Below are 21,122 nucleotides of genomic sequence, written 5' to 3' on the forward strand. Positions count from 1 at the left end.
GGAGTGATATGTAGTAACCAGACCCTTCATGTAAACTCTAACCTGGGAGGAGTGATATGTAGTAACCAGACCCTTCATGTAAACTCTAACCTGGGAGGAGTGATATGTAGTAACCAGACCCTTCATATAAACTCTAACCTGGGAGGAGTGATATGTAGTAATTAGACCCTTCATGTAAATATAAACTCTAACCTGGGAGGAGTGATATGTAGTAACCAGACCCTTCATGTAAACTCTAACCTGGGAGGAGTGATATGTAGTAACCAGACCCTTCATGTAAATATAAACTCTAACCTGGGAGGAGTGATATGTAGTAACCAGACCCTTCATGTAAATATAAACTCTAACCTGGGAGGAGTGATATGTAGTAATCAGACCCTTCATGTAAATATAAACTCTAACCTGGGAGGAGTGATATGTAGTAACCAGACCCTTCATGTAAATATAAACTCTAACCTGGGAGGAGTGATATGTAGTAATCAGACCCTTCATGTAAATATAAACTCTAACCTGGGAGGAGTGATATGTAGTAACCAGACCCTTCATGTAAATATAAACTCTAACCTGGGAGGAGTGATATGTAGTAACCAGACCCTTCATGTAAATATAAACTCTAACCTGGGAGGAGTGATATGTAGTAACCAGACCCTTCATGTAAACTCTAACCTGGGAGGAGTGATATGTAGTAACCAGACCCTTCATGTAAATATAAACTCTAACCTGGGAGGAGTGATATGTAGTAATCAGATCCTTCATGTAAATATAAACTCTAACCTGGGAGGAGTGATATGTAGTAACCAGACCCTTCATGTAAATATAAACTCTAACCTGGGAGGAGTGATATGTAGTAACCAGACCCTTCATGTAAACTCTAACCTGGGAGGAGTGATATGTAGTAACCAGACCCTTCATGTAAACTCTAACCTGGGAGGAGTGATATGTAGTAACCAGACCCTTCATGTAAACTCTAACCTGGGAGGAGTGATATGTAGTAACCAGACCCTTCATGTAAACTCTAACCTGGGAGGAGTGATATGTAGTAACCAGACCCTTCATGTAAACTCTAACCTGGGAGGAGTGATATGTAGTAACCAGACCCTTCATGTAAACTCTAACCTGGGAGGAGTGATATGTAGTAATCAGACCCTTCATGTAAACTCTAACCTGGGAGGAGTGATATGTAGTAACCAGATCCTTCATGTAAATATAAACTCTAACCTGGGAGGAGTGATATGTAGTAACCAGACCCTTCATGTAAATATAAACTCTAACCTGGGAGGAGTGATATGTAGTAACCAGACCCTTCATGTAAACTCTAACCTGGGAGGAGTGATATGTAGTAACCAGACCCTTCATGTAAATATAAACTATAACCTGGGAGGAGTGATATGTAGTAATCAGACCCTTCATGTAAATATAAACTCTAACCTGGGAGGAGTGATATGTAGTAACCAGACCCTTCATGTAAACTCTAACCTGGGAGGAGTGATATGTAGTAACCAGACCCTTCATGTAAACACTAACCTGGGAGGAGTGATATGTAGTAATCAGACCCTTCATGTAAACTCTAACCTGGGAGGAGTGATATGTAGTAATCAGGCCCTTCATGTAAACTCTAACCTGGGAGGAGTGATATGTAGTAATCAGGCCCTTCATGTAAACTCTAACCTGGGAGGAGTGATATGTAGTAATCAGACCCTTCATGTAAATATAAACTCTAACCTGGGAGGAGTGATATGTAGTAACCAGACCCTTCATGTAAATATAAACTCTAACCTGGGAGGAGTGATATGTAGTAATCAGACCCTTCATGTAAACTCTAACCTGGGAGGAGTGATATGTAGTAACCAGACCCTTCATGTAAACTCTAACCTGGGAGGAGTGATATGTAGTAACCAGACCCTTCATGTAAACTCTAACCTGGGAGGAGTGATATGTAGTAACCAGACCCTTCATGTAAACTCTAACCTGGGAGGAGTGATATGTAGTAACCAGACCCTTCATGTAAACTCTAACCTGGGAGGAGTGATATGTAGTAACCAGACCCTTCATGTAAACTCTAACCTGGGAGGAGTGATATGTAGTAACCAGACCCTTCATGTAAACTCTAACCTGGGAGGAGTGATATGTAGTAATCAGACCCTTCATGTAAACTCTAACCTGGGAGGAGTGATATGTAGTAACCAGATCCTTCATGTAAATATAAACTCTAACCTGGGAGGAGTGATATGTAGTAACCAGACCCTTCATGTAAATATAAACTCTAACCTGGGAGGAGTGATATGTAGTAACCAGACCCTTCATGTAAACTCTAACCTGGGAGGAGTGATATGTAGTAACCAGACCCTTCATGTAAATATAAACTCTAACCTGGGAGGAGTGATATGTAGTAACCAGACCCTTCATGTAAACTCTAACCTGGGAGGAGTGATATGTAGTAACCAGACCCTTCATGTAAACTCTAACCTGGGAGGAGTGATATGTAGTAACCAGACCCTTCATGTAAATATAAACTCTAACCTGGGAGGAGTGATATGTAGTAACCAGACCCTTCATGTAAACTCTAACCTGGGAGGAGTGATATGTAGTAATCAGACCCTTCATGTAAACTCTAACCTGGGAGGAGTGATATGTAGTAACCAGACCCTTCATGTAAATATAAACTCTAACCTGGGAGGAGTGATATGTAGTAATCAGGCCCTTCATGTAAACTCTAACCTGGGAGGAGTGATATGTAGTAACCAGACCCTTCATGTAAATATAAACTCTAACCTGGGAGGAGTGATATGTAGTAACCAGACCCTTCATGTAAATATAAACTCTAACCTGGGAGGAGTGATATGTAGTAACCAGACCCTTCATGTAAATATAAACTCTAACCTGGGAGGAGTGATATGTAGTAACCAGACCCTTCATATAAACTCTAACCTGGGAGGAGTGATATGTAGTAATTAGACCCTTCATGTAAATATAAACTCTAACCTGGGAGGAGTGATATGTAGTAACCAGACCCTTCATGTAAACTCTAACCTGGGAGGAGTGATATGTAGTAACCAGACCCTTCATGTAAATATAAACTCTAACCTGGGAGGAGTGATATGTAGTAACCAGACCCTTCATGTAAATATAAACTCTAACCTGGGAGGAGTGATATGTAGTAATCAGACCCTTCATGTAAATATAAACTCTAACCTGGGAGGAGTGATATGTAGTAACCAGACCCTTCATGTAAATATAAACTCTAACCTGGGAGGAGTGATATGTAGTAATCAGACCCTTCATGTAAATATAAACTCTAACCTGGGAGGAGTGATATGTAGTAACCAGACCCTTCATGTAAATATAAACTCTAACCTGGGAGGAGTGATATGTAGTAACCAGACCCTTCATGTAAATATAAACTCTAACCTGGGAGGAGTGATATGTAGTAACCAGACCCTTCATGTAAACTCTAACCTGGGAGGAGTGATATGTAGTAACCAGACCCTTCATGTAAATATAAACTCTAACCTGGGAGGAGTGATATGTAGTAACCAGACCCTTCATGTAAATATAAACTCTAACCTGGGAGGAGTGATATGTAGTAACCAGACCCTTCATGTAAATATAAACTCTAACCTGGGAGGAGTGATATGTAGTAACCAGACCCTTCATGTAAACTCTAACCTGGGAGGAGTGATATGTAGTAACCAGACCCTTCATGTAAACTCTAACCTGGGAGGAGTGATATGTAGTAACCAGACCCTTCATGTAAATATAAACTCTAACCTGGGAGGAGTGATATGTAGTAACCAGACCCTTCATGTAAATATAAACTCTAACCTGGGAGGAGTGATATGTAGTAATCAGACCCTTCATGTAAATATAAACTCTAACCTGGGAGGAGTGATATGTAGTAATCAGACCCTTCATGTAAATATAAACTCTAACCTGGGAGGAGTGATATGTAGTAACCAGACCCTTCATGTAAATATAAACTCTAACCTGGGAGGAGTGATATGTAGTAACCAGACCCTTCATGTAAATATAAACTCTAACCTGGGAGGAGTGATATGTAGTAACCAGACCCTTCATGTAAACTCTAACCTGGGAGGAGTGATATGTAGTAACCAGACCCTTCATGTAAATATAAACTCTAACCTGGGAGGAGTGATATGTAGTAATCAGATCCTTCATGTAAATATAAACTCTAACCTGGGAGGAGTGATATGTAGTAACCAGACCCTTCATGTAAATATAAACTCTAACCTGGGAGGAGTGATATGTAGTAACCAGACCCTTCATGTAAACTCTAACCTGGGAGGAGTGATATGTAGTAACCAGACCCTTCATGTAAACTCTAACCTGGGAGGAGTGATATGTAGTAACCAGACCCTTCATGTAAACTCTAACCTGGGAGGAGTGATATGTAGTAACCAGACCCTTCATGTAAACTCTAACCTGGGAGGAGTGATATGTAGTAACCAGACCCTTCATGTAAACTCTAACCTGGGAGGAGTGATATGTAGTAACCAGACCCTTCATGTAAACTCTAACCTGGGAGGAGTGATATGTAGTAATCAGACCCTTCATGTAAACTCTAACCTGGGAGGAGTGATATGTAGTAACCAGATCCTTCATGTAAATATAAACTCTAACCTGGGAGGAGTGATATGTAGTAACCAGACCCTTCATGTAAATATAAACTCTAACCTGGGAGGAGTGATATGTAGTAACCAGACCCTTCATGTAAACTCTAACCTGGGAGGAGTGATATGTAGTAACCAGACCCTTCATGTAAATATAAACTATAACCTGGGAGGAGTGATATGTAGTAATCAGACCCTTCATGTAAATATAAACTCTAACCTGGGAGGAGTGATATGTAGTAACCAGACCCTTCATGTAAACTCTAACCTGGGAGGAGTGATATGTAGTAACCAGACCCTTCATGTAAACACTAACCTGGGAGGAGTGATATGTAGTAATCAGACCCTTCATGTAAACTCTAAACTGGGAGGAGTGATATGTAGTAATCAGGCCCTTCATGTAAACTCTAACCTGGGAGGAGTGATATGTAGTAATCAGGCCCTTCATGTAAACTCTAACCTGGGAGGAGTGATATGTAGTAATCAGACCCTTCATGTAAATATAAACTCTAACCTGGGAGGAGTGATATGTAGTAACCAGACCCTTCATGTAAATATAAACTCTAACCTGGGAGGAGTGATATGTAGTAATCAGATCCTTCATGTAAACTCTAACCTGGGAGGAGTGATATGTAGTAACCAGACCCTTCATGTAAATATAAACTCTAACCTGGGAGGAGTGATATGTAGTAACCAGACCCTTCATATAAACTCTAACCTGGGAGGAGTGATATGTAGTAACCAGACCCTTCATGTAAATATAAACTCTAACCTGGGAGGAGTGATATGTAGTAACCAGACCCATCATGTAAATATAAACTCTAACCTGGGAGGAGTGATATGTAGTAACCAGACCCTTCATGTAAATATAAACTCTAACCTGGGAGGAGTGATATGTAGTAATCAGACCCTTCATGTAAACTCTAACCTGGGAGGAGTGATATGTAGTAACCAGACCCTTCATGTAAACTCTAACCTGGGAGGAGTGATATGTAGTAATCAGACCCTTCATGTAAACTCTAACCTGGGAGGAGTGATATGTAGTAACCAGACCCTTCATGTAAATATAAACTCTAACCTGGGAGGAGTGATATGTAGTAATCAGACCCTTCATGTAAACTCTAACCTGGGAGGAGTGATATGTAGTAACCAGACCCTTCATGTAAACTCTAACCTGGGAGGAGTGATATGTAGTAACCAGACCCTTCATGTAAATATAAACTCTAACCTGGGAGGAGTGATATGTAGTAACCAGACCCTTCATGTAAACTCTAACCTGGGAGGAGTGATATGTAGTAATCAGACCCTTCATGTAAACTCTAACCTGGGAGGAGTGATATGTAGTAACCAGACCCTTCATGTAAATATAAACTCTAACCTGGGAGGAGTGATATGTAGTAACCAGACCCTTCATGTAAACTCTAACCTGGGAGGAGTGATATGTAGTAACCAGACCCTTCATGTAAATATAAACTCTAACCTGGGAGGAGTGATATGTGGTAATCAGACCCTTCATGTAAATATAAACTCTAACCTGGGAGGAGTGATATGTAGTAACCAGATCCTTCATGTAAATATAAACTCTAACCTGGGAGGAGTGATATGTAGTAACCAGACCCTTCATGTAAATATAAACTCTAACCTGGGAGGAGTGATATGTAGTAATCAGACCCTTCATGTAAACTCTAACCTGGGAGGAGTGATATGTAGTAACCAGACCCTTCATGTAAATATAAACTCTAACCTGGGAGGAGTGATATGTAGTAACCAGACCCTTCATGTAAATATAAACTCTAACCTGGGAGGAGTGATATGTAGTAATCAGACCCTTCATGTAAACTCTAACCTGGGAGGAGTGATATGTAGTAATCAGACCCTTCATGTAAACTCTAACCTGGGAGGAGTGATATGTAGTAACCAGACCCTTCATGTAAATATAAACTCTAACCTGGGAGGAGTGATATGTAGTAACCAGACCCTTCATGTAAATATAAACTCTAACCTGGGAGGAGTGATATGTAGTAACCAGACCCTTCATGTAAATATAAACTCTAACCTGGGAGGAGTGATATGTAGTAACCAGACCCTTCATGTAAATATAAACTCTAACCTGGGAGGAGTGATATGTAGTAACCAGACCCTTCATGTAAACTCTAACCTGGGAGGAGTGATATGTAGTAACCAGACCCTTCATGTAAACTCTAACCTGGGAGGAGTGATATGTAGTAACCAGACCCTTCATGTAAACTCTAACCTGGGAGGAGTGATATGTAGTAACCAGACCCTTCATATAAACTCTAACCTGGGAGGAGTGATATGTAGTAACCAGACCCTTCATGTAAACTCTAACCTGGGAGGAGTGATATGTAGTAACCAGACCCTTCATGTAAATATAAACTCTAACCTGGGAGGAGTGATATGTAGTAACCAGACCCTTCATGTAAATATAAACTCTAACCTGGGAGGAGTGATATGTAGTAACCAGACCCTTCATGTAAATATAAACTCTAACCTGGGAGGAGGGATATGTAGTAATCAGGCCCTTCATATAAACTCTAACCTGGGAGGAGTGATATGTAGTAACCAGACCCTTCATGTAAATATAAACTCTAACCTGGGAGGAGTGATATGTAGTAACCAGACCCTTCATGTAAATATAAACTCTAACCTGGGAGGAGTGATATGTAGTAACCAGACCCTTCATGTAAACTCTAACCTGGGAGGAGTGATATGTAGTAACCAGACCCTTCATGTAAACTCTAACCTGGGAGGAGTGATATGTAGTAATCAGGCCCTTCATGTAAACTCTAACCTGGGAGGAGTGATATGTAGTAACCAGACCCTTCATGTAAACTCTAACCTGGGAGGAGTGATATGTAGTAACCAGACCCTTCATGTAAACACTAACCTGGGAGGAGTGATATGTAGTAACCAGGCCCTTCATGTAAACTCTAACCTGGGAGGAGTGATATGTAGTAACCAGACCCTTCATGTAAACTCTAACCTGGGTGGAGTGATATGTAGTAGCCAGACCCTTCATATAAACTCTAACCTGGGAGGAGTGATATGTAGTAACCAGACCCTTCATGTAAACTCTAACCTGGGAGGAGTGATATGTAGTAACCAGACCCTTCATGTAAACTCTAACCTGGGAGGAGTGATATGTAGTAACCAGATCCTTCATGTAAACTCTAACCTGGGAGGAGTGATATGTAGTAACCAGACCCTTCATGTAAATATAAACTCTAACCTGGGAGGAGTGATATGTAGTAACCAGATCCTTCATGTAAACTCTAACCTGGGAGGAGTGATATGTAGTAACCAGACCCTTCATGTAAACTCTAACCTGGGAGGAGTGATATGTAGTAACCAGACCCTTCATGTAAACTCTAACCTGGGAGGAGTGATATGTAGTAACCAGACCCTTCATGTAAATATAAACTCTAACCTGGGAGGAGTGATATGTAGTAATCAGACCCTTCATGTAAACTCTAACCTGGGAGGAGTGATATGTAGTAACCAGACCCTTCATGTAAACTCTAACCTGGGAGGAGTGATATGTAGTAACCAGGCCCTTCATGTAAATATAAACTCTAACCTGGGAGGAGTGATATGTAGTAACCAGACCCTTCATGTAAATATAAACTCTAACCTGGGAGGAGTGATATGTAGTAACCAGACCCTTCATGTAAATATAAACTCTAACCTGGGAGGAGTGATATGTAGTAACCAGACCCTTCATGTAAACTCTAACCTGGGAGGAGTGATATGTAGTAACCAGACCCTTCATGTAAACTCTAACCTGGGAGGAGTGATATGTAGTAACCAGACCCTTCATGTAAACTCTAACCTGGGAGGAGTGATATGTAGTAACCAGACCCTTCATATAAACTCTAACCTGGGAGGAGTGATATGTAGTAACCAGACCCTTCATGTAAACTCTAACCTGGGAGGAGTGATATGTAGTAACCAGACCCTTCATGTAAATATAAACTCTAACCTGGGAGGAGTGATATGTAGTAACCAGACCCTTCATGTAAATATAAACTCTAACCTGGGAGGAGTGATATGTAGTAACCAGACCCTTCATGTAAACTCTAACCTGGGAGGAGTGATATGTAGTAACCAGACCCTTCATGTAAACTCTAACCTGGGAGGAGTGATATGTAGTAATCAGGCCCTTCATGTAAATATAAACTCTAACCTGGGAGGAGTGATATGTAGTAACCAGACCCTTCATGTAAATATAAACTCTAACCTGGGAGGAGTGATATGTAGTAACCAGACCCTTCATGTAAACTCTAACCTTGGAGGAGTGATATGTAGTAACCAGACCCTTCATGTAAACTCTAACCTGGGAGGAGTGATATGTAGTAACCAGACCCTTCATGTAAACACTAACCTGGGAGGAGTGATATGTAGTAACCAGGCCCTTCATGTAAACTCTAACCTGGGAGGAGTGATATGTAGTAACCAGACCCTTCATGTAAACTCTAACCTGGGAGGAGTGATATGTAGTAACCAGACCCTTCATATAAACTCTAACCTGGGAGGAGTGATATGTAGTAACCAGACCCTTCATGTAAACTCTAACCTGGGAGGAGTGATATGTAGTAACCAGACCCTTCATGTAAATATAAACTCTAACCTGGGAGGAGTGATATGTAGTAACCAGACCCTTCATGTAAATATAAACTCTAACCTGGGAGGAGTGATATGTAGTAACCAGACCCTTCATGTAAATATAAACTCTAACCTGGGAGGAGTGATATGTAGTAACCAGACCCTTCATGTAAATATAAACTCTAACCTGGGAGGAGTGATATGTAGTAACCAGACCCTTCATGTAAACTCTAACCTGGGAGGAGTGATATGTAGTAACCAGACCCTTCATGTAAACTCTAACCTGGGAGGAGTGATATGTAGTAATCAGGCCCTTCATGTAAACTCTAACCTGGGAGGAGTGATATGTAGTAACCAGACCCTTCATGTAAATATAAACTCTAACCTGGGAGAAGTGATATGTAGTAATCAGACCCTTCATGTAAACTCTAACCTTGGAGGAGTGATATGTAGTAACCAGACCCTTCATGTAAACTCTAACCTGGGAGGAGTGATATGTAGTAACCAGACCCTTCATGTAAACACTAACCTGGGAGGAGTGATATGTAGTAACCAGGCCCTTCATGTAAACTCTAACCTGGGAGGAGTGATATGTAGTAACCAGACCCTTCATGTAAACTCTAACCTGGGTGGAGTGATATGTAGTAGCCAGACCCTTCATATAAACTCTAACCTGGGAGGAGTGATATGTAGTAACCAGACCCTTCATGTAAACTCTAACCTGGGAGGAGTGATATGTAGTAACCAGACCCTTCATGTAAACTCTAACCTGGGAGGAGTGATATGTAGTAACCAGACCCTTCATGTAAACTCTAACCTGGGAGGAGTGATATGTAGTAACCAGACCCTTCATGTAAATATAAACTCTAACCTGGGAGGAGTGATATGTAGTAACCAGACCCTTCATGTAAACTCTAACCTGGGAGGAGTGATATGTAGTAATCAGACCCTTCATGTAAATATAAACTCTAACCTGGGAGGAGTGCTATGTAGTAATCAGACCCTTCATGTAAATATAAACTCTAACCTGGGAGGAGTGATATGTAGTAATCAGACCCTTCATGTAAATATAAACTCTAACCTGGGAGGAGTGATATGTAGTAACCAGACCCTTCATGTAAATATAAACTCTAACCTGGGAGGAGTGATATGTAGTAACCAGACCCTTCATGTAAACTCTAACCTGGGAGGAGTGATATGTAGTAACCAGACCCTTCATGTAAACTCTAACCTGGGAGGAGTGATATGTAGTAATTAGACCCTTCATGTAAACTCTAACCTGGGAGGAGTGATATGTAGTAACCAGACCCTTCATGTAAACTCTAACCTGGGAGGAGTGATATGTAGTAACCAGACCCTTCATGTAAACACTAACCTGGGAGGAGTGATATGTAGTAATCAGATCCTTCATGTAAATATAAACTCTAACCTGGGAGGAGTGATATGTAGTAACCAGACCCTTCATGTAAACTCTAACCTGGGAGGAGTGATATGTAGTAACCAGACCCTTCATGTAAACTCTAACCTGGGAGGAGTGATATGTAGTAACCAGACCCTTCATGTAAACTCTAACCTGGGAGGAGTGATATGTAGTAATTAGACCCTTCATGTAAACTCTAACCTGGGAGGAGTGATATGTAGTAACCAGACCCTTCATGTAAACTCTAACCTGGGAGGAGTGATATGTAGTAACCAGACCCTTCATGTAAACACTAACCTGGGAGGAGTGATATGTAGTAATCAGATCCTTCATGTAAATATAAACTCTAACCTGGGAGGAGTGATATGTAGTAACCAGACCCTTCATGTAAACTCTAACCTGGGAGGAGTGATATGTAGTAACCAGACCCTTCATGTAAACTCTAACCTGGGAGGAGTGATATGTAGTAACCAGACCCTTCATGTAAACTCTAACCTGGGAGGAGTGATATGTAGTAATCAGACCCTTCATGTAAATATAAACTCTAACCTGGGAGGAGTGATATGTAGTAACCAGACCCTTCATGTAAACTCTAACCTGGGAGGAGTGATATGTAGTAACCAGACCCTTCATGTAAACTCTAACCTGGGAGGAGTGATATGTAGTAACCAGACCCTTCATGTAAACTCTAACCTGGGAGGAGTGATATGTAGTAACCAGACCCTTCATGTAAACTCTAACCTGGGAGGAGTGATATGTAGTAACCAGACCCTTCATGTAAACTCTAACCTGGGAGGAGTGATATGTAGTAACCAGACCCTTCATGTAAACTCTAACCTGGGAGGAGTGATATGTAGTAACCAGACCCTTCATGTAAACTCTAACCTGGGAGGAGTGATATGTAGTAACCAGACCCTTCATGTAAACTCTAACCTGGGAGGAGTGATATGTAGTAACCAGACCCTTCATGTAAATATAAACTCTAACCTGGGAGGAGTGATATGTAGTAATCAGACCCTTCATGTAAATATAAACTCTAACCTGGGAGGAGTGATATGTAGTAACCAGACCCTTCATGTAAACTCTAACCTGGGAGGAGTGATATGTAGTAACCAGACCCTTCATGTAAATATAAACTCTAACCTGGGAGGAGTGATATGTAGTAACCAGACCCTTCATGTAAATATAAACTCTAACCTGGGAGGAGTGATATGTAGTAACCAGACCCTTCATGTAAATATAAACTCTAACCTGGGAGGAGTGATATGTAGTAACCAGACCCTTCATGTAAATATAAACTCTAACCTGGGAGGAGGGATATGTAGTAACCAGACCCTTCATGTAAACTCTAACCTGGGAGGAGTGATATGTAGTAACCAGACCCTTCATGTAAATATAAACTCTAACCTGGGAGGAGTGATATGTAGTAACCAGACCCTTCATGTAAATATAAACTCTAACCTGGGAGGAGTGATATGTAGTAACCAGACCCTTCATGTAAATATAAACTCTAACCTGGGAGGAGTGATATGTAGTAACCAGACCCTTCATGTAAATATAAACTCTAACCTGGGAGGAGGGATATGTAGTAATCAGGCCCTTCATATAAACTCTAACCTGGGAGGAGTGATATGTAGTAACCAGACCCTTCATGTAAATATAAACTCTAACCTGGGAGGAGTGATATGTAGTAACCAGACCCTTCATGTAAATATAAACTCTAACCTGGGAGGAGTGATATGTAGTAACCAGACCCTTCATGTAAACTCTAACCTGGGAGGAGTGATATGTAGTAACCAGACCCTTCATGTAAACTCTAACCTGGGAGGAGTGATATGTAGTAATCAGGCCCTTCATGTAAACTCTAACCTGGGAGGAGTGATATGTAGTAACCAGACCCTTCATGTAAACTCTAACCTGGGAGGAGTGATATGTAGTAACCAGACCCTTCATGTAAACACTAACCTGGGAGGAGTGATATGTAGTAACCAGGCCCTTCATGTAAACTCTAACCTGGGAGGAGTGATATGTAGTAACCAGACCCTTCATGTAAACTCTAACCTGGGTGGAGTGATATGTAGTAGCCAGACCCTTCATATAAACTCTAACCTGGGAGGAGTGATATGTAGTAACCAGACCCTTCATGTAAACTCTAACCTGGGAGGAGTGATATGTAGTAACCAGACCCTTCATGTAAACTCTAACCTGGGAGGAGTGATATGTAGTAACCAGATCCTTCATGTAAACTCTAACCTGGGAGGAGTGATATGTAGTAACCAGACCCTTCATGTAAATATAAACTCTAACCTGGGAGGAGTGATATGTAGTAACCAGATCCTTCATGTAAACTCTAACCTGGGAGGAGTGATATGTAGTAACCAGACCCTTCATGTAAACTCTAACCTGGGAGGAGTGATATGTAGTAACCAGACCCTTCATGTAAACTCTAACCTGGGAGGAGTGATATGTAGTAACCAGACCCTTCATGTAAATATAAACTCTAACCTGGGAGGAGTGATATGTAGTAATCAGACCCTTCATGTAAACTCTAACCTGGGAGGAGTGATATGTAGTAACCAGACCCTTCATGTAAACTCTAACCTGGGAGGAGTGATATGTAGTAACCAGACCCTTCATGTAAATATAAACTCTAACCTGGGAGGAGTGATATGTAGTAACCAGACCCTTCATGTAAATATAAACTCTAACCTGGGAGGAGTGATATGTAGTAACCAGACCCTTCATGTAAATATAAACTCTAACCTGGGAGGAGTGATATGTAGTAACCAGACCCTTCATGTAAACTCTAACCTGGGAGGAGTGATATGTAGTAACCAGACCCTTCATGTAAACTCTAACCTGGGAGGAGTGATATGTAGTAACCAGACCCTTCATGTAAACTCTAACCTGGGAGGAGTGATATGTAGTAACCAGACCCTTCATGTAAACTCTAACCTGGGAGGAGTGATATGTAGTAACCAGACCCTTCATGTAAACTCTAACCTGGGAGGAGTGATATGTAGTAACCAGACCCTTCATGTAAATATAAACTCTAACCTGGGAGGAGTGATATGTAGTAACCAGACCCTTCATGTAAATATAAACTCTAACCTGGGAGGAGTGATATGTAGTAACCAGACCCTTCATGTAAACTCTAACCTGGGAGGAGTGATATGTAGTAACCAGACCCTTCATGTAAACTCTAACCTGGGAGGAGTGATATGTAGTAATCAGACCCTTCATGTAAATATAAACTCTAACCTGGGAGGAGTGATATGTAGTAACCAGACCCTTCATGTAAATATAAACTCTAACCTGGGAGGAGTGATATGTAGTAACCAGACCCTTCATGTAAACTCTAACCTGGGAGGAGTGATATGTAGTAACCAGACCCTTCATGTAAACTCTAACCTGGGAGGAGTGATATGTAGTAACCAGACCCTTCATGTAAACACTAACCTGGGAGGAGTGATATGTAGTAACCAGGCCCTTCATGTAAACTCTAACCTGGGAGGAGTGATATGTAGTAACCAGACCCTTCATGTAAACTCTAACCTGGGAGGAGTGATATGTAGTAACCAGACCCTTCATATAAACTCTAACCTGGGAGGAGTGATATGTAGTAACCAGACCCTTCATGTAAACTCTAACCTGGGAGGAGTGATATGTAGTAACCAGACCCTTCATGTAAATATAAACTCTAACCTGGGAGGAGTGATATGTAGTAACCAGACCCTTCATGTAAATATAAACTCTAACCTGGGAGGAGTGATATGTAGTAACCAGACCCTTCATGTAAATATAAACTCTAACCTGGGAGGAGTGATATGTAGTAACCAGACCCTTCATGTAAATATAAACTCTAACCTGGGAGGAGTGATATGTAGTAACCAGACCCTTCATGTAAACTCTAACCTGGGAGGAGTGATATGTAGTAACCAGACCCTTCATGTAAACTCTAACCTGGGAGGAGTGATATGTAGTAACCAGACCCTTCATGTAAACTCTAACCTGGGAGGAGTGATATGTAGTAACCAGACCCTTCATGTAAATATAAACTCTAACCTGGGAGGAGTGATATGTAGTAATCAGACCCTTCATGTAAACTCTAACCTGGGAGGAGTGATATGTAGTAACCAGACCCTTCATGTAAACTCTAACCTGGGAGGAGTGATATGTAGTAACCAGACCCTTCATGTAAACACTAACCTGGGAGGAGTGATATGTAGTAACCAGGCCCTTCATGTAAACTCTAACCTGGGAGGAGTGATATGTAGTAACCAGACCCTTCATGTAAACTCTAACCTGGGTGGAGTGATATGTAGTAGCCAGACCCTTCATATAAACTCTAACCTGGGAGGAGTGATATGTAGTAACCAGACCCTTCATGTAAACTCTAACCTGGGAGGAGTGATATGTAGTAACCAGACCCTTCATGTAAACTCTAACCTGGGAGGAGTGATATGTAGTAACCAGACCCTTCATGTAAATATAAACTCTAACCTGGGAGGAGTGATATGTAGTAACCAGACCCTTCATGTAAATATAAACTCTAACCTGGGAGGAGTGATATGTAGTAACCAGACCCTTCATGTAAACTCTAACCTGGGAGGAGTGATATGTAGTAATCAGACCCTTCATGTAAATATAAACTCTAACCTGGGAGGAGTGATATGTAGTAATCAGACCCTTCATGTAAATATAAACTCTAACCTGGGAGGAGTGATATGTAGTAATCAGACCCTTCATGTAAATATAAACTCTAACCTGGGAGGAGTGATATGTAGTAACCAGACCCTTCATGTAAATATAAACTCTAACCTGGGAGGAGTGATATGTAGTAACCAGACCCTTCATGTAAACTCTAACCTGGGAGGAGTGATATGTAGTAACCAGACCCTTCATGTAAACTCTAACCTGGGAGGAGTGATATGTAGTAATTAGACCCTTCATGTAAACTCTAACCTGGGAGGAGTGATATGTAGTAACCAGACCCTTCATGTAAACTCTAACCTGGGAGGAGTGATATGTAGTAACCAGACCCTTCATGTAAACACTAACCTGGGAGGAGTGATATGTAGTAATCAGATCCTTCATGTAAATATAAACTCTAACCTGGGAGGAGTGATATGTAGTAACCAGACCCTTCATGTAAACTCTAACCTGGGAGGAGTGATATGTAGTAACCAGACCCTTCATGTAAACTCTAACCTGGGAGGAGTGGTATGTAGTAACCAGACCCTTCATGTAAACTCTAACCTGGGAGGAGTGATATGTAGTAATCAGACCCTTCATGTAAATATAAACTCTAACCTGGGAGGAGTGATATGTAGTAACCAGACCCTTCATGTAAACTCTAACCTGGGAGGAGTGATATGTAGTAACCAGACCCTTCATGTAAACTCTAACCTGGGAGGAGTGATATGTAGTAACCAGACCCTTCATGTAAACTCTAACCTGGGAGGAGTGATATGTAGTAACCAGACCCTTCATGTAAACTCTAACCTGGGAGGAGTGATATGTAGTAACCAGACCCTTCATGTAAACTCTAACCTGGGAGGAGTGATATGTAGTAACCAGACCCTTCATGTAAACTCTAACCTGGGAGGAGTGATATGTAGTAACCAGACCCTTCATGTAAACTCTAACCTGGGAGGAGTGATATGTAGTAACCAGACCCTTCATGTAAACTCTAACCTGGGAGGAGTGATATGTAGTAACCAGACCCTTCATGTAAACTCTAACCTGGGAGGAGTGATATGTAGTAACCAGACCCTTCATGTAAACTCTAACCTGGGAGGAGTGATATGTAGTAACCAGACCCTTCATGTAAACTCTAACCTGGGAGGAGTGATATGTAGTAACCAGACCCTTCATGTAAACTCTAACCTGGGAGGAGTGATATGTAGTAACCAGACCCTTCATGTAAACTCTAACCTGGGAGGAGTGATATGTAGTAACCAGACCCTTCATGTAAATATAAACTCTAACCTGGGAGGAGTGATATGTAGTAATCAGACCCTTCATGTAAATATAAACTCTAACCTGGGAGGAGTGATATGTAGTAACCAGACCCTTCATGTAAACTCTAACCTGGGAGGAGTGATATGTAGTAACCAGACCCTTCATGTAAATATAAACTCTAACCTGGGAGGAGTGATATGTAGTAATCAGACCCTTCATGTAAATATAAACTCTAACCTGGGAGGAGTGATATGTAGTAACCAGACCCTTCATGTAAATATAAACTCTAACCTGGGAGGAGTGATATGTAGTAACCAGACCCTTCATGTAAATATAAACTCTAACCTGGGAGGAGTGATATGTAGTAACCAGACCCTTCATGTAAACTCTAACCTGGGAGGAGTGATATGTAGTAACCAGACCCTTCATGTAAATATAAACTCTAACCTGGGAGGAGTGATATGTAGTAACCAGACCCTTCATGTAAACTCTAACCTGGGAGGAGTGCTATGTAGTAATCAGACCCTTCATGTAAATATAAACTCTAACCTGGGAGGAGTGATATGTAGTAATCAGACCCTTCATGTAAATATAAACTCTAACCTGGGAGGAGTGATATGTAGTAACCAGACCCTTCATGTAAATATAAACTCTAACCTGGGAGGAGTGATATGTAGTAACCAGACCCTTCATGTAAACTCTAACCTGGGAGGAGTGATCTGTAGTAACCAGACCCTTCATGTAAACTCTAACCTGGGAGGAGTGATATGTAGTAACCAGACCCTTCATGTAAACTCTAACCTGGGAGGAGTGATATGTAGTAACCAGACCCTTCATGTAAACTCTAACCTGGGAGGAGTGATATGTAGTAACCAGACCCTTCATGTAAACACTAACCTGGGAGGAGTGATATGTAGTAATCAGATCCTTCATGTAAATATAAACTCTAACCTGGGAGGAGTGATATGTAGTAACCAGACCCTTCATGTAAACTCTAACCTGGGAGGAGTGATATGCAGTAACCAGACCCTTCATGTAAACTCTAACCTGGGAGGAGTGATATGTAGTAACCAGACCCTTCATGTAAATATAAACTCTAACCTGGGAGGAGTGATATGTAGTAATCAGACCCTTCATGTAAATATAAACTCTAACCTGGGAGGAGTGATATGTAGTAACCAGACCCTTCATGTAAACTCTAACCTGGGAGGAGTGATATGTAGTAACCAGACCCTTCATGTAAACTCTAACCTGGGAGGAGTGATATGTAGTAACCAGACCCTTCATGTAAACTCTAACCTGGGAGGAGTGATATGTAGTAACCAGACCCTTCATGTAAACTCTAACCTGGGAGGAGTGATATGTAGTAACCAGACCCTTCATGTAAACTCTAACCTGGGAGGAGTGATATGTAGTAACCAGACCCTTCATGTAAACTCTAACCTGGGAGGAGTGATATGTAGTAACCAGACCCTTCATGTAAACTCTAACCTGGGAGGAGTGATATGTAGTAACCAGACCCTTCATGTAAACTCTAACCTGGGAGGAGTGATATGTAGTAACCAGACCCTTCATGTAAACTCTAACCTGGGAGGAGTGATATGTAGTAACCAGACCCTTCATGTAAACTCTAACCTGGGAGGAGTGATATGTAGTAACCAGACCCTTCATGTAAACTCTAACCTGGGAGGAGTGATATGTAGTAACCAGACCCTTCATGTAAACTCTAACCTGGGAGGAGTGATATGTAGTAACCAGACCCTTCATGTAAATATAAACTCTAACCTGGGAGGAGTGATATGTAGTAATCAGACCCTTCATGTAAATATAAACTCTAACCTGGGAGGAGTGATATGTAGTAACCAGACCCTTCATGTAAACTCTAACCTGGGAGGAGTGATATGTAGTAACCAGACCCTTCATGTAAATATAAACTCTAACCTGGGAGGAGTGATATGTAGTAATCAGACCCTTCATGTAAATATAAACTCTAACCTGGGAGGAGTGATATGTAGTAACCAGACCCTTCATGTAAATATAAACTCTAACCTGGGAGGAGTGATATGTAGTAACCAGACCCTTCATGTAAATATAAACTCTAACCTGGGAGGACTGATATGTAGTAACCAGACCCTTCATGTAAACTCTAACCTGGGAGGAGTGATATGTAGTAACCAGACCCTTCATGTAAATATAAACTCTAACCTGGGAGGAGTGATATGTAGTAACCAGACCCTTCATGTAAACTCTAACCTGGGAGGAGTGATATGTAGTAACCAGACCCTTCATGTAAACTCTAACCTGGGAGGAGTGATATGTAGTAATCAGACCCTTCATGTAAATATAAACTCTAACCTGGGAGGAGTGATATGTAGTAACCAGACCCTTCATGTAAATATAAACTCTAACCTGGGAGGAGTGATATGTAGTAATCAGACCCTTCATGTAAACTCTAACCTGGGAGGAGTGATATGTAGTAACCAGACCCTTCATGTAAATATAAACTCTAACCTGGGAGGAGTGATATGTAGTAACCAGACCCGTCATGTAAACTCTAACCTGGGAGGAGTGATATGTAGTAACCAGACCCTTCATGTAAATATAAACTCTAACCTGGGAGGAGTGATATGTAGTAATCAGACCCTTCATGTAAACTCTAACCTGGGAGGAGTGATATGTAGTAACCAGACCCTTCATGTAAATATAAACTCTAACCTGGGAGGAGTGATATGTAGTAGCTGTCTGACACCATGCGGACAGGGAGCCACTGTTCACAGCCCTCTGAAGCTCTCTGTCTGGAGAAGCTGTGGAGGTTCTGCAGGGAGGGGAACCGGCACATACGGCTGAGATCATAGAACTGTGGAGGGGCTATCCACATCTCTCTGGCCTGGTAACTGTGGAGGATCTCTGGGGGGGTGGACCACTGAGAGAGGGGAGACGAGAGGGAGAGGGGAGGAGAGAGAGGGAGAGAGGGGAGGAGAGAGAGGGAGAGGGGAGAGGAGAGGAGAGGAGAGGAGAGGAGAGAGAGAGGAGAGAGAGAGAGAGAGAGAGAGAGAGAGAGGGGAGGGGAGAGAGAGGGGAGGTGAGGAGAGGAGAGAGGGAGAGGGAAGGGGAGGAGAGAAGGAGAGGAGAGAGGGAGAGGGGAGGGGAGGGGAGGAGAGAGGAGGAGAGAGGGAGAGGGGAGGGGAGAGAGGAGGAGATATAGGGAGAGGGGAGGAGAGAGGGGAGGGAGAGAGGAGGAGAGAGGGAGAGGGGAGGGGAGAGAGGAGGAGAGATAGGGGTTTAGGTTGGACTAAGATCAAATGAACAGTTTACAACAGTATTATGAACTGATAAAGACATCATGAATGAATATAGAGTCACTTAAACCTTTGAACACAACAATAAAATACACGTTCACCTTACTAAGCTATGGTATCACCTTAAAGTGCACAATTTCCTTCTCGTCTTGTAGGGTGTGAGGTGGTGTTTCTTGCAAGCAGCAAATGTAGAAGGCCGTGTCGTACCTCCGCTGTTTCGCATACACACCAGTAGGGGTCAGCCAGTTACCCCATTCATGCAGAGCCCAGATGTTAGGTAGACACTCCAGCTCCCTACACATTCTGATGAAGTTAGAAGGGCTCTCGTTTACCAGCACTCTCCATTTAGCCAATTCACTCTTGTCACAGAGATCAGTTATTCTGGTTAATTCGGGTTGACTGTATCGGTTGTTCTCGATGCTGTTACATAAAGTACTCTCTTCCTCTTTTGACACGACTAGAAGTACACCGGACTCCTCGAACGTTTCCCTCACTGCACAGATTCTAAATGCGACGTCACCTGGAACGAGAGAACCCAGTTTCTTCCTGTCAGTGGCGAAGATGGGAGGTCTCGTCTCCGGCCGCTGTTTCACAAATCCCAGTCCAAAATTCGGTGAGCGCCGAAAAGATTGAAAAAGATCAAGCCATTCACTTGAGAAATCTGACGGATCCACCAGACCGCCGGGAAAGACATAAGCATTCGGCATGAAACCACTCGTACCGCTTCGTTTCAACAACAACACTTCATAGTCGAAGGCTAACCTGTCAGGCAAGTTGGAGTGCTCACTGATCGCAGGTGCAGAGTTGCCTTTATCGACACACCTTGTCAAACTATCTACAGGGAGTTTATGTCTCGTACCAGCAGCTAGTATGACCGTCGCGGCCTCCTTCCAGTGTCTCAGAGCCGTATTCATCTTTTGGTCGTTTTATTCTCTCATTTCCAATAATGTTATTCTGAAGCAAAGTCCACAACACCAATGTCAAATGTTATTGTGTTGATGTGTCGTCATATGAGCAGGGAGGTCAAGGGCGGAGAAGAAGAACCGTGTTTCCGGTGTCTTCTGTTACTACGCCACCTACTGTTGTGGATGACTGATCTTACCAGAGCCTCTATCAACGCAGTTCATGATGCTGATTAAAGTGGTTGAAGGTTCGAGTTCAGGAAAGTGATTGATGTTTGTGGTTAGT

General features: G+C 42.0%; 1 protein-coding gene across 2 annotated transcripts in view; it reads right to left on the reverse strand.

The window, feature by feature from the left end:
• The window catches only part of LOC139411746 (acyl-coenzyme A diphosphatase NUDT19-like), a 47,794-nt gene extending 26,831 nt beyond the window's left edge, over positions 1 to 20,963 (reverse strand). For both annotated transcript variants that reach the window (XM_071158443.1, XM_071158442.1), the window contains exons 1-2: positions 20,057 to 20,963; positions 19,351 to 19,558 (exon numbers count right to left, since the gene is read on the reverse strand). In XM_071158443.1, the coding sequence (XP_071014544.1) occupies positions 19,351 to 19,558; positions 20,057 to 20,848 (1,000 nt within the window). In that variant the 5' untranslated portion in view covers positions 20,849 to 20,963. The remainder of the gene's footprint in view (positions 1 to 19,350; positions 19,559 to 20,056) is intronic.
• Between the last annotated feature and the right edge of the window lie 159 nt (positions 20,964 to 21,122).

Source organism: Oncorhynchus clarkii, chromosome 6, assembly GCF_045791955.1.
Source record: "Oncorhynchus clarkii lewisi isolate Uvic-CL-2024 chromosome 6, UVic_Ocla_1.0, whole genome shotgun sequence".
Classification (NCBI taxonomy): domain Eukaryota; kingdom Metazoa; phylum Chordata; class Actinopteri; order Salmoniformes; family Salmonidae; genus Oncorhynchus; species Oncorhynchus clarkii.